The 11,913-nt window shown below is 41.2% G+C and overlaps 1 protein-coding gene across 2 annotated transcripts; it reads left to right on the top strand.

The window, feature by feature from the left end:
• The first annotated feature begins 221 nt into the window (after positions 1-221).
• Positions 222-4,766, top strand: cuedc2 (CUE domain containing 2). 2 transcript variants are annotated; one of them, XM_054799695.1, is made up of 9 exons: positions 222-366; positions 1,148-1,233; positions 1,329-1,472; positions 2,289-2,350; positions 2,425-2,552; positions 2,615-2,782; positions 2,861-2,925; positions 3,410-3,470; positions 3,530-4,766. In XM_054799695.1, the coding sequence occupies exons 2-9, from the start codon at positions 1,160-1,162 to the stop codon at positions 3,674-3,676; spliced, it is 849 nt and encodes a 282-aa protein (XP_054655670.1). In that variant the 5' UTR covers positions 222-366; positions 1,148-1,159; the 3' UTR covers positions 3,677-4,766. The 2 variants fall into 2 exon arrangements, with proteins under 2 accessions (XP_054655670.1, XP_054655672.1); XM_054799697.1 differs by lacking the exon at positions 1,148-1,233 and having other exon boundaries at positions 276-366; positions 1,287-1,472.
• Positions 4,767-11,913: the final 7,147 nt, after the last annotated feature.

The raw sequence follows: 11,913 nt of genomic DNA, 5'->3' as shown, positions 1-11,913 counted from the left end.
TTTTTTGTTTCATTACTTTATTTGCCTTTTATTTAACCTACAAATGTGTCAGATCATTTTGGCTGACACTTTATATATGATGCCTAAATTGTAAAAGATGCAAAGCGGCAGGACAGTAGGATATTTAATAGTCTAATTGAGGGGTGACATTTTAAACAATATATGTAGCATTCTTTGACGACTCCATTAAAGTGCAAGAGGGGCCGTTTACAATGTGAGGAAATGACGTAGCAATGTTGTGAATTGCTAATAAGATTGCACGCGCGCGCACGCACGCACGCACGCACGCACGCCCCGACCGACCGACACATCTTCTCAGGAATACACTTAAAAGAACTCATTCATGTCCTCACACTTTTGGACTCGGTAAGTTTGCAGCATTCGCTTCCATGTTAAATAACAGATGTTGTTTCTGGTAGGCTTTAAGATGTATTAGCTATGTAGTTAGCTAGCTGACGACGCCCCCACAATGTTAGTTTGTTAAAACATTTTTTAAAAATACCATTGTGTGTTATCCTTGTGAGGTGAGATCGTAGTTGAGGTCGGTAATGACCACAAGTTGGCAAAATCTCTCCGTCTGGGTGATCTTTTGCTGCACGGATAAGAACACAAGAGGTTAGCCATATATGCTAGCATGGCTGCGTCTTTCGCTTGCTAACATTTTACCAAGCGATGCACTACAAGAGACTTGTCTCTTTATTATATTAATTGAAGACATGTTGTCGGACACACACACACACACACACACACACACACACACACACACACACACACACACACACACATTTATGTCGTGGTTAAAACTTATTAAATGCGTGTTGCTGCGTTCTCAGTGTTTAATGCTAATAATGTTTAGAAGCTCGGGCTACTCGGGTAACTTTTTACCATGTAATTTTTTGACCTTGTAAAAAGTTATCCGACTAGCCCGAGCTCCATATTTACGCTCTTCAAGATTTTAAGTGTTTCGTAAGAAAGGATTTTGTAACATGGTCATCTAACAAGTCTTGGAAGGGTGCCAAATTTAGTCTCCATTGATGACAACCGAACATACCACGGAACCGGCTATTAGGGGATCAGCCGGATCACTTCCATCCTTTTTATAGATGCATTTTCGTTACAAGCCATCCGTGTTTTCTCCACTTTGTAGTTAAAAACCACCATGGACCTCCACAAAATCATCCACGGTGCGTTGCACGATTTTATTCAGACTTACATTCCCGATGCAGACCTCAGGTAAGCGCAGCCCCACGTTTTATTGCTTCATTTCAAACGTGTGCTCTTGTCAGTGACAGTCAAGACGATAACATCTCGTGTGTGCTTGGAAGCAGCACTCTGGATGACGTCCTCCTGTCCTACATCACTGGAGTTCTGGAAGATTTGGGCTCCCAGCAGAGTGTGGAGGAGAACTTTGACGTGGAGGTCTTTGCTGAGATGTTGGAGGCATACATACCGGGGTTTGCAGAAATTGACAGGTAAGTAAAAATGATGATCAAGTGCTACAAAGGGGCCCAACAACTCAAGGACATCAGCATTTGACCCGAGCTAGCCAACCCTGAGGACTGGTACCACATTATGTAAGCATGTTCTTCAAAATTCCATACATTGTGCCAAACTATCTCAAACCTTGAACAGTAGAGGCGGCCATCTTGACAATACTGTAGTAATGGTACTTTGCTATCAACAAAGCTACTTGTAGTGGTAATGGTTTAATTCATTTTGAACATGCATACAAGTCACATAGTGCAATTCACAGTTCCACATGTCCAAAAAGGAGTAGGAAGAAGGAAAACTTATTTAATCCTACTCCTCAAGGATGAGTGGTTAGACATAGCATTGTATTTACATAGTGGTTCAGGTGTCTTCTCCCTTGTACTTTGCAAACATCAACTGCTTGGACTGTTTCTTAAAATGGCTCATTTTAGTGCATTGTTTGAGTTCCTTACTCTATTTGTTCCATAATTTCATGCCACAGGTGCTGGCGTTTCAGGTGATAAGGTTTTTTGTGTGCTCCATGGTTCCCCCCCAGAAATCCTTCTTTATGATACAGGCGGCGTAAAAATAAGTTGACACTTGTTCATCGTAACGTTTATTTCTAGAGCACTTTGCACAGAAAGTCACAAAGTTGAAAGTGTAATGAAATGAATAGAAACAAAAGTGCAATAGAAACATACGGTGCAGTTGGTTTCTCACCGCCCTGAATAAATTAGGAGTTAAACATTAGAACATATACATATAGTAATAGTACTTTTTTTTATTTCGAGTGACAAATGAGCGTTTTCATGTTGTAGTGTCAAAGTGTGTGAAATGATGTTCAGCCTGGCGTCCACACTCGCCACAGCAAGGACTTCAGGTACCGTTTGTGCAATGGCTTACTACTTTGTGTCACTTGCACGGCTACTGTTTGCATGTTTGTGTTTGTTCTAGCTGATGGAGAAAACAGTGTGCCAAAGTCAGAGGACAGCTCACTCAAACTCACCTCTCACCTACCAAGTTGTCCACCTGGAAGTGACATGCAGTGCCTACAAACACAGACAGAGGGCGCCACAGCCAAGGTAATGGTTTGCTGGGTGGAAAGAACTCTTTAAGAATAAGAATGATTCGTGTGTGTTTGCAGCTCCCAGCGTCAGAGTGGGAATCTCAAGAGCAGCACCTTCTGGAGATGTTCCCCAAGTGTAGCTTGTCCGAGGCCCGCAGTGCCCTGTCTATTGCAAAAGGAGACATGGAGGAAGCTGTTCGCCTTATCATCGAGGGAGATGTCCAACTCAGCCCCTCTCCACTTAACGTATTCTTGTGTTTTCTTTGTCAACGCGACTACGCTCTGCTTGTTTATAAAAATAACTGGACTCTTTTGTGGCTTCAGGTAAATCAAGGAAAGAATATCTCCTCAGTGGCAGACCAGAAACTGAAAGAAAGCATCTTGGAGAAGTGAGTAAGAAGGATAATAACCAAAGGGGGCAAGAATGGTGGTAGCTTTTAGACATAGCCTTCTAACGTATTTCCTCAGATAGATCCCTGGACTCATTAGTCATTGCGGGTTTGATCCTCCGTCCTCCGATCCTCCGTGCCTTGGAGGTGGAAAAGGGCTATGCAGTGTACAAGTGAAAGACCATTTATGTCCTTCTCGTGGTTTTGTTGCCACTAGTTGCTAGGCAGAATTCACCTCTCAAGCTCTCCAGCTTTGGCCAGATGGCTGTGCTGCCGCCACCACACAGCCAGTACAGAAAGGACAGGAAGAGTCGGCAGGAACACAGTCGATTAGTCCAAAAACAGCACTTGGGTATTAAAAGAGAATAGTTTTGCTATTGAACGACAACTTTGTATTAAATATAAAACTATATGTAGATACAATAGCAAGCTTTTTGCACCACGGCGCCACCTGCTGTTCACATTCATGCCTCTGTCTCTGCAGGTACATGCTGGTTGACCGAGAAGAGGACAACAAAACACATCGACCCGTCGCCCCCAAAGACGTAAGTCCTTGTCATGGTAACGTAGCTTCCACTCCTCACTCTGCCCTCCGACCCTGCAGGCTCCCAAAAAGCTTGTCCGTTACCACAGCAACCAGGTGGTGACCACCAAGGGCGAACGCTACCAGGTAGTAAAGAAGAACGAGACGGAAGACATGAAGAAGACGTACGTCAACCTCAAGCCGGCTCGGAAATACAGATTTCATTGACGAGCGCAACTCATGTTTACGTCTTGTCGTTTTTTTTTGTTTTTTTTTCTTTTCTTTTCTTTTTGGGTTTGGTCTGAATTGGACTAAAGTAAGCGAGTGAGTTTGTAGATTATTTTCACAAATTAATTTTGGTTCATACGTTTATTATGATTATTATTGTGATTTCAGCATTTATGTTATTTTGTATTCTCATGAATTTCCATGGTTTCATGGGTGTTAAAATGAATTCTAGTGGTGCTTTATTTATTTATTTATTTTTATTATTATTCTCAACTGCTTGTACATATGACATCAATGTTTGTTTGTTTGTTTTTTTTGTGTGTTGGGACTATTTGCTGTGCTGCCAAATGCTTTTATTTTTATTCTTTGATGGTTTGCACTTTAGAGTCCCTCAAGAGAAATCATGTTGTGTACTGTGCATACTTTTTCTAGATTTGAGGGTTTATTTATTACAACTTTTCTATGACTGCATATCACTCCCATGAAAGGACATTCATATACTGTAAGCTTGACGACCCTCAAAGTACCATTTTTATCACGTATTTATGATATCAACGCTTCAAATCGCAGTCTCGGGTGTGCGCTGTGGCGAAGTGGTCCTTTTATTATTCATTTGTATTTTTGGGGGAATTATTTTGGTGTGATTGGTGGTTTTATTCCTAAAATATGTATATATTTTTCTGTGTTTTTATTTGATATTTGGAGTGCACTGTAGGCCACCGTTATGGACGATGTGTTGTTACTGGATATTTCCATGAGTAATTCAGTCATGAACAACAAACGGTGACTGACTGATATGATGGTGTTACTGTAAAGCAGGGGTGGGCAACCTGCGGGCATCTGTGGCCCGCTGGGGCATTTTATCTAGCCTGCCCTGCAATTGGGGAAAAACAAAACCTCAAAATTGACTTTGTATCTTTGCGTCAATTTAGTATGACCCTCAAAGGACAAAAATGGTGACTGACAAGACAAAGGTTTGCCACCCCTGCAAAATAAAAACCATGAAATGGCTATTGACTGAAATTGTAACCTTTTTGCTTTGACAAAAAACAAATGCACAATTTATAGTAAATACTAATTTTGTAGACTACTACGCTCATGTTTCTTTGGTTTTTATAATTTTTTTTTTACCCACGTTAGAGCTTGAATATAAGGTACAAGGCACATCGCCACTTTGCGCTTTAATTTCATGTCGTTTTAGTAAGTTGAAATATTAAATTACAAATGTAATTTTTTAAAAAGTAATATGAGAAACAAAATAAGTATGTGAAGAAGGTCATAATATTATGAAAAGAAAATTTACAAAGAAGAGAAGTTCTTAGGTGTTGGTTTACAAAATATCAAAGTGGCCCTTGCATTCTTTTATTTTTTTAAGTATATGGCCTTCGGTGGAAAAAGTTTGGACACCCCTGGCCTGTTATTAGTTAAAAATGTGCATGTTTAAACAACCATTAAGTATTTTGGCCTAAATAAAGCATTTCAAGCATAAAAATGGCTAAGCCAAGTAAAATTCTAACATAAGGCATTCAGAAGATGCATTTAAAGATATGTACACTGATCACCAGGTGTCAGTAATGTCACATTGATGAGACAATAGCCACCATAGAAAGTAGGCCTACTTCACATGTGTCAAACTCGTGCCCTGGAGGGCCGAGACGCTGCAGGTTTTCTCTCCAACCAGTTTCTTCAGCAGGTGATTTAATTGATGAGCTCCTTCCCTCAAACTGAAGGTGTTTTTTAATTAAAATCACCTGCTTTAGTGACTGGCTGGAAAGAAAACCTGCAGTGTCTCGGCCCTCCATGGCACGAGTTTGACACCCGTGGCCTACTTGGTCACTCTCCCAATGCCAACGTGAGTCTAATTTAAGTCTTATGTCTACTATATTGGGTAATAAGAGTGTAAAGGTGACTAGGGGTGTTATTTCATGTCTACAGGGCTCAAGGTGGTAAACAGGTTTTTCTATGCTCTATGAAAATATTCCATTTATAAATAAGGAATTCTACTTTGCGGAAATTCACTTATCACGATCGAGTTTGGAACCAATGACCCGCCATAAACGAAGGGTTGCTATACGTAATTTTGTACTAATGCCACCATGCTTCCATAACCAATTCTTTACTTGGAGAAACAAATGCACACAAAAAAATCCATCCATCAGTAAATAAAGCCGTTTATTTCACAATATGAACTAAACACCTAACTCCAAATGTTGTATTCTATAATTTTATCCTTAAAAAAATGTTTCTTTGGATTTTGTTCCACCTTTAACATTTTTTTTTATTAGATTTAAATAAGTTTTTTCAAGAACACAGTTATACACTGCAACAGTTAAAAGCTTAGACACACTTCCCCGTGCTATTATATGGGAAAGTGTGTCCAAACTTTTGACGCGTTTTGTATCCCACACTCCAAACCATTAGGGCCAGTCATGAGTCAGAATTGTCAATTTACAGTAAACAACTCCCATCTTTTTGGCATTTATTTTTAGTTAAGTACAGTTTGACAGTTTTTTGCCGGTGAATCCATATCACACCTTGTGGCACAATAGTGGTATTGCAAGTCAAACTGGACCAGTGCTGTCGCTTTAATAACGACGTGTGTCGCTTTCAACAGATTTGTGCCAAATGGTTTTTCTGGCATTTGGCACATTTTCACATGCAAAAGCAACAGCGTCTAATTATCTGCTCCCTCTTGTGGTTGAAGGTATGGCTCTGCAAAAGTATGACAACAGCAAGGTCTCAGCGTTTCCACACTCATGCAGCACGTTATGGAGTATTTGTAATGTAGCCGCAGCTTTCAAATCTGATGATGGGTGTGGCATGACCTTAGGAAGACATGTACACTGTTACGTCGTCCTTACAGTTACTGGTTAGAACAGTAGTACATCCAATAAAGTCCTAAATCATTGAGAACATAAATAACACAAACGGCCATTTGGCTGTAAGCCGTCACATACACTCCGGATCAAAATGTTAAGACTGTTTGAAAAACTGCAAGAATATACATTTTGCACAGTTGGATCTTAAGGGTGTTTAAGTAGAGCTTCAAAATGCAAAAATAAGACATGGGAGTGAGACAAAAAAAAATTGGAGTAAGCAATTTATTGCAAAGAAGCATTGAAGTGAAATAGGGCTGTTCATCAGCTGATCAAAAGTTGAAGAGCACAGCCTTTAAAAGGTCAAATCTTGGCTCGGATGGAATGTGATTTAGTGTCAGGTATTCACACTGTCATGATGTCTTGATGGCAAAGGCAAAAAAGCTTTCTCTCTTTGAAAGCAGTGGGATTGTTGAGCTGCATAAGCAAGGCCTCTCGCAGCACGCCACTGCTGCTGAGCTTGGACGCAGTAAGACAATCATCCCAAACTTCTTCAAACATCCTAAGGTTCATGGAACTAAAAAGTCAAGTAAAAAGTCAAGTCAAGTGGTACACCCAAAAAAATTTGCTGGAGGATCCCATTGGCTGTCCGTCAAGACCTGGGATCATCCTTCGCCCAAATAAAGGTTGTTACTGGTGCTGAGTGCAGTCCAATAACCGTCAGACACCATCTGTGAAAGAAGGCTTTTAAGAAGAAAAAACATCTTCAAAGACCTCGTCTCTTTCAATGTCACAAAATTGGGCGTTTGGAATTTACAGGAGAGCATCAAACATGGGACATTGAAAGGTGAAACAAAGTTTAATTCTCCCTTGATGGTCCTGATGGCTTCCAATGTTACTGGCATGACAAGGAGATCCCACCTGAGATGCTTTCCACACAGTACAGTGGGAGGGGGGTGTCATCATGATACTTCAATAGAACAATGGAGCTTCAGGTTGTGCTGGGGCGTCAAACGGCAGCAGACTATGTGGAGCAGTTGCAGGGGGCATCCCTCATAACTAAAGGCCCTCGTCTGTGTGATAATGACTGGCTTTTTCAGCAGGACAACGCTGCACTTCACAAAGGACTTCTTCCAGAGGAAAAACTCACTCTTTTGGACCATCCTGTGTGTTTCCCTCATCTAAATTCAATGGAGAACATTTGGGGATGGATGGCAAGGGAAGTTAATCAGTTCCAGACAGTGGATGCCCTCCGTGAAGCCATCTTCACCACCTGGGGCAACATTCCCACTAGCCTCCTGGAAACACTGCCACCAGGCATGCCCAAACCCATTTTCACCTCATTAACAAGAACAGCAAAGCTACTCATTACTCACTCCTTTTTTATAGATTTGATTTGTATTTTAGGGATTGTTTCGTTTTTTTTGCAGCTATGGCCTTAAACTTTGGATCAGCTGATGAGCAGCCTATTTCACGTTAATGCTTCTTTGCAATTAATTACTTTTGTCTCACTCCCATTTCTTGTTTTTGCATTTTGAAGCTCTACTTAGAACCTCCTTAAGATCCAACAGTGCAAAATGTACATTCTTTCCATTTTTCAACTGGTTCTAACATTTTGATCAGGAGTGTATTTCTTCAATACTGTTTTTCCCGCCTGTTTATATTCTTACCGATCAAACAAATCATGTGATTAATTAGTCTAGAATCTACCCAGATAACACTGGTTTTGAACATTAAAGTGTTCAATTCTCCTCATAATATTATGTTGTTATTCTCGTAAAATTATGACTTTTTCTTGTTAAATTACATATTTTTTTCTCTCAATATTTTGACTATATTATTGTAAAATTACTGCTGATTCTTCAATTTTTACTGATTCTGAGTTTGTTTGTTTTTTTGGTTTTCTTGTGAAATAAAATTAAAAAAAACATCCCCGGGCTGTTGGACAGGTTGGACACCCCTGTAATGTAATTTATAATTTCTTATCATTTTTATATCCGGGAAGACCTGGGTTCGATTCTCCCTTGGGCATCTCTGTGTGGAGTTTGCATGTTCTCCCCGTGTGTATGTGGGTTTTCTCCGGGTACTCCGGTTTCCTCCCACATTCCAAAAACATGAATGTTAGGTTAACTGGCGACTCTAAATTGTCCACAGGTATGAATGTGAGCGTGAATGATTGTTTGTCTATATGTGCCCTGCGATTTGCAGCCGACCAGTCCAGGGTGTACCCCGCCTCTCGCCCCAAGTGGGCTGGGATAGGCTCCAGCATCCCCCCGTGACCCTAATTAGGATAAGCGGCATAGAAAATGGATGGATGGATCATTTTTATATCGAGGAAAAGGCTTCTTGAGACGTCATCTGTACTTCTGTGTAGAAGGTGTCGGACGTTTCGCTCCTCATCCGAAGAGCTTCGTCAGCAAACTAATAAGTGCTGGTAGCTTAGGCCTTAAATACAGTAAGAGTGGGCGGAATTGGTGTGCCAACACCCTCCTCCTATTGGTTCGTTACACTAAGCCTGCATTCCTCATCTTTACAGTGGTATAATCCTATCCTGTTATTCACACCTACGATAAAAGGGAAGTGTCGCTCCCTGAATTGGGTATGAACGACTCTGATACTGGCTTGTTAGCATCTATTGTTCTGGCTCGGCCCTGCCTTCACCTCATTTGCAAGACTAAGAGCTGTGGGTTTTGGTCTCAGTAACCTGCTGAACACAGGGTCCAAATTGAACCTCAAACCACCATTCCGATTCAATGATGGGTTCTGTTGTTTGACAAAAATAGCTTCCTTTACTCCTCTTTCAAACCATCTGTTTTCTTTGGCCAAAATCTTTACCTCGCTGTCCTGAAAAGAGTGATTGGTAGCTTTCAGGTGTAGATGTACTGCTGATTGAGGACCACTAGCATTGTCCCTGCGATGTTGATAAAGCCTTTTTTGGAGCATTTGCTTAGTTTCCCCAATGTAGTGCTCTTTGCATTCCTCATCTTTACAGTGGATGGAATAGACCACATTGCTCTGTTTCTGGTTTGGAGCCTTGTCTTTAGGATGCACTAATTTTTGTCTCAGGGTATTTACTGGTTTGAAATAGGTAGGAATTTTGTGTTGCCATAAGATCCTCTGGAGTTTTTCGGAGACCCCCGCTACATAAGGGACTACCACTCCTCTCCTTTTAGCTTCTGTGGGCTTTTGGGTTTCTTTCCCTACTCTCTTCTTTTGACATTTGTTAAAAGCCCACCGTGGGTACCCACAGGTTGAGAGCGCTCTCTGGACATGTTGTGTCTCCTTTTTCTTTCCCTCAGCACTAGTTGGTATTTGTTCCGCTCTATGTTGGAGGGTCCTAATAACCCCTAGTTTATGTTGTAGTGGATGGTTTGATTCAAAAAGCAGGTATTGGTCAGTGTGTGTGGCCTTTCTAAAGACCTCTGTAAGTAGCTGTCTGTCCTTTCCTATAATTACCTTGCAGTCTAAGAAGGCTAGTTGGTTTTCTTTAGTGTCCTCGCGAGTAAATTTGATATTGGTGTCCACCGCATTGATGTGATCTGTGAAAGACTGAATTTCTTGTTTTTTGATTATGACAAAGGTGTCATCCACGTATCTAAACCAGTGCCTTGGTTTTGTCCCTGAGAAGGATGTGAGAGCCTGTTTCTCCATCTCTTCCATGTACAGATTCGCCACTATGGGTGAGACTGGTGAGCCCATAGCACAACCATGAATTTGTCTGTAGAATTTCCCTCTAAACTGAAAATATGTGGTGTTAAGGCAAATTTCCAGTAATTGGCAGATGTGGTCAGCACTAAGTTTTGTTCTCCGATGCAGAGTTGAGTCCTCGAGCAGTCTCTTCCTCACCACCGAGACTGCTGCTGAGGTGGGGACAGATGTGAAAAGTGAAGTCACATCATAAGACACCAAAGTTTCCTCTGGCTCCAATCTGAGGTCTTTGATGCTCGCCACAAACCCTTTTGTGTTCTCTATATGATGATCAGTGTTGCCTACCAATGGGGATAAGACTGTTTTTACATATTTCGCTACATTGTACGTGGTAGAGTCAATGCTACAGACAATGGGTCTGAGGGGAAACCCTTCCTTGTGGATTTTTGGAAGGCCATAGATACATGGTGTAGCCTCCCCAGGGTATAACCTATGATACATCTGTCTGTCAATTAGTTCTTCCTTCTCTAACTTTTGGAGACAGTGTATGATTTCTTTCTTATACCTGCTGGATGGGTCCCTTTTAAGTTGCTCATATGTGTTGGCATCACTAATTAGACTTGTTATTTTTTCAATCACTCTTTTCAGGACAGCGAGGTAAAGATTTTGGCCAAAGAAAACAGATGGTTTGAAAGAGGAGTAAAGGAAGCTATTTTTGTCAAACAACAGAACCCATCATTGAATCGGAATGGTGGTTTGAGGTTCAATTTGGACCCTGTGTTCAGCAGGTTACTGAGACCAAAACCCACAGCTCTTAGTCTTGCAAATGAGGTGAAGGCAGGGCCGAGCCAGAACAATAGATGCTAACAAGCCAGTATCAGAGTCGTTCATACCCAATTCAGGGAGCGACACTTCCCTTTTATCGTAGGTGTGAATAACAGGATAGGATTATACCACTGTAAAGATGAGGAATGCAGGCTTAGTGTAACGAACCAATAGGAGGAGGGTGTTGGCACACCAATTCCGCCCACTCTTACTGTATTTAAGGCCTAAGCTACCAGCACTTATTAGTTTGCTGACGAAGCTCTTCGGATGAGGAGCGAAACGTCCGACACCTTCTACACAGAAGTACAGATGACGTCTCAAGAAGCCTTTTCCTCGATGGACAACTCCTGTACGACTGAGAGCCTACACAGACGCATTTTTATATCATATTTCTTTTTATGAATAGAATTTTACAGTCTGTACAGAAGCATAAGATTGTGTTAACATTATATTTTCAGTTTCTTTTGGAAGGGATTAATGACTAAAATGGAGGTTCTCCTGTATTATTGTCATGAATCCAGTCTCCCCCCAGGGTTCCCCCAGTGGGATATAAATCAGTCCAGAAGTGGAAATTACAAAATTAGGTTAACAGTTTTTTTGTTTTGTTTTATTATTCGGCCTAACTATTTTGAAACTACGGCCAAAAAAATGTGTTTTGTGGCATTTTGTGTGTGTGTGTGTGTGTGTTTTTCATGCAGCGTGATCCACTATATTGGTGCGGAGTAAATGCCCAGAGTTTGGACAGCCACTTGACTGTCTAGGGGGCTACATTTTGGCATGATTACCTACCAAATTCTCATGAGATGACCCCTTACTGGTCACAATGTTAACACACATCAAGCGTTTCAGTCATCCTCTTGGTTTTAATGAGGCTCAGCACTAATGTGCACAACAACTGGAGCTCAAAAGCAAGCAGCCAGGCTGTGCTAACACACCTTACCCCTCCAC

Source organism: Dunckerocampus dactyliophorus, chromosome 14, assembly GCF_027744805.1.
Source record: "Dunckerocampus dactyliophorus isolate RoL2022-P2 chromosome 14, RoL_Ddac_1.1, whole genome shotgun sequence".
Lineage (NCBI taxonomy): Eukaryota > Metazoa > Chordata > Actinopteri > Syngnathiformes > Syngnathidae > Dunckerocampus > Dunckerocampus dactyliophorus.
Note: the sequence above shows the minus strand (reverse complement) of the source record. Positions and strands in the feature narration are given on the sequence as shown.

What these genes read in the sequence shown, in the direction of transcription:
- cuedc2 (XM_054799695.1), top strand. Translation starts at nt 1,160, where the DNA reads ATGGACCTCCACAAAATCATCCACGGTGCGTTGCACGATTTTATTCAG. An exon ending in ATTCCCGATGCAGACCTCAG is followed by an intron (nt 1,234 to 1,328) that starts GTAAGCGCAGCC and finishes GCTTGGAAGCAG; the next exon opens with CACTCTGGATGACGTCCTCC. An exon ending in GGGTTTGCAGAAATTGACAG is followed by an intron (nt 1,473 to 2,288) that starts GTAAGTAAAAAT and finishes TTCATGTTGTAG; the next exon opens with TGTCAAAGTGTGTGAAATGA.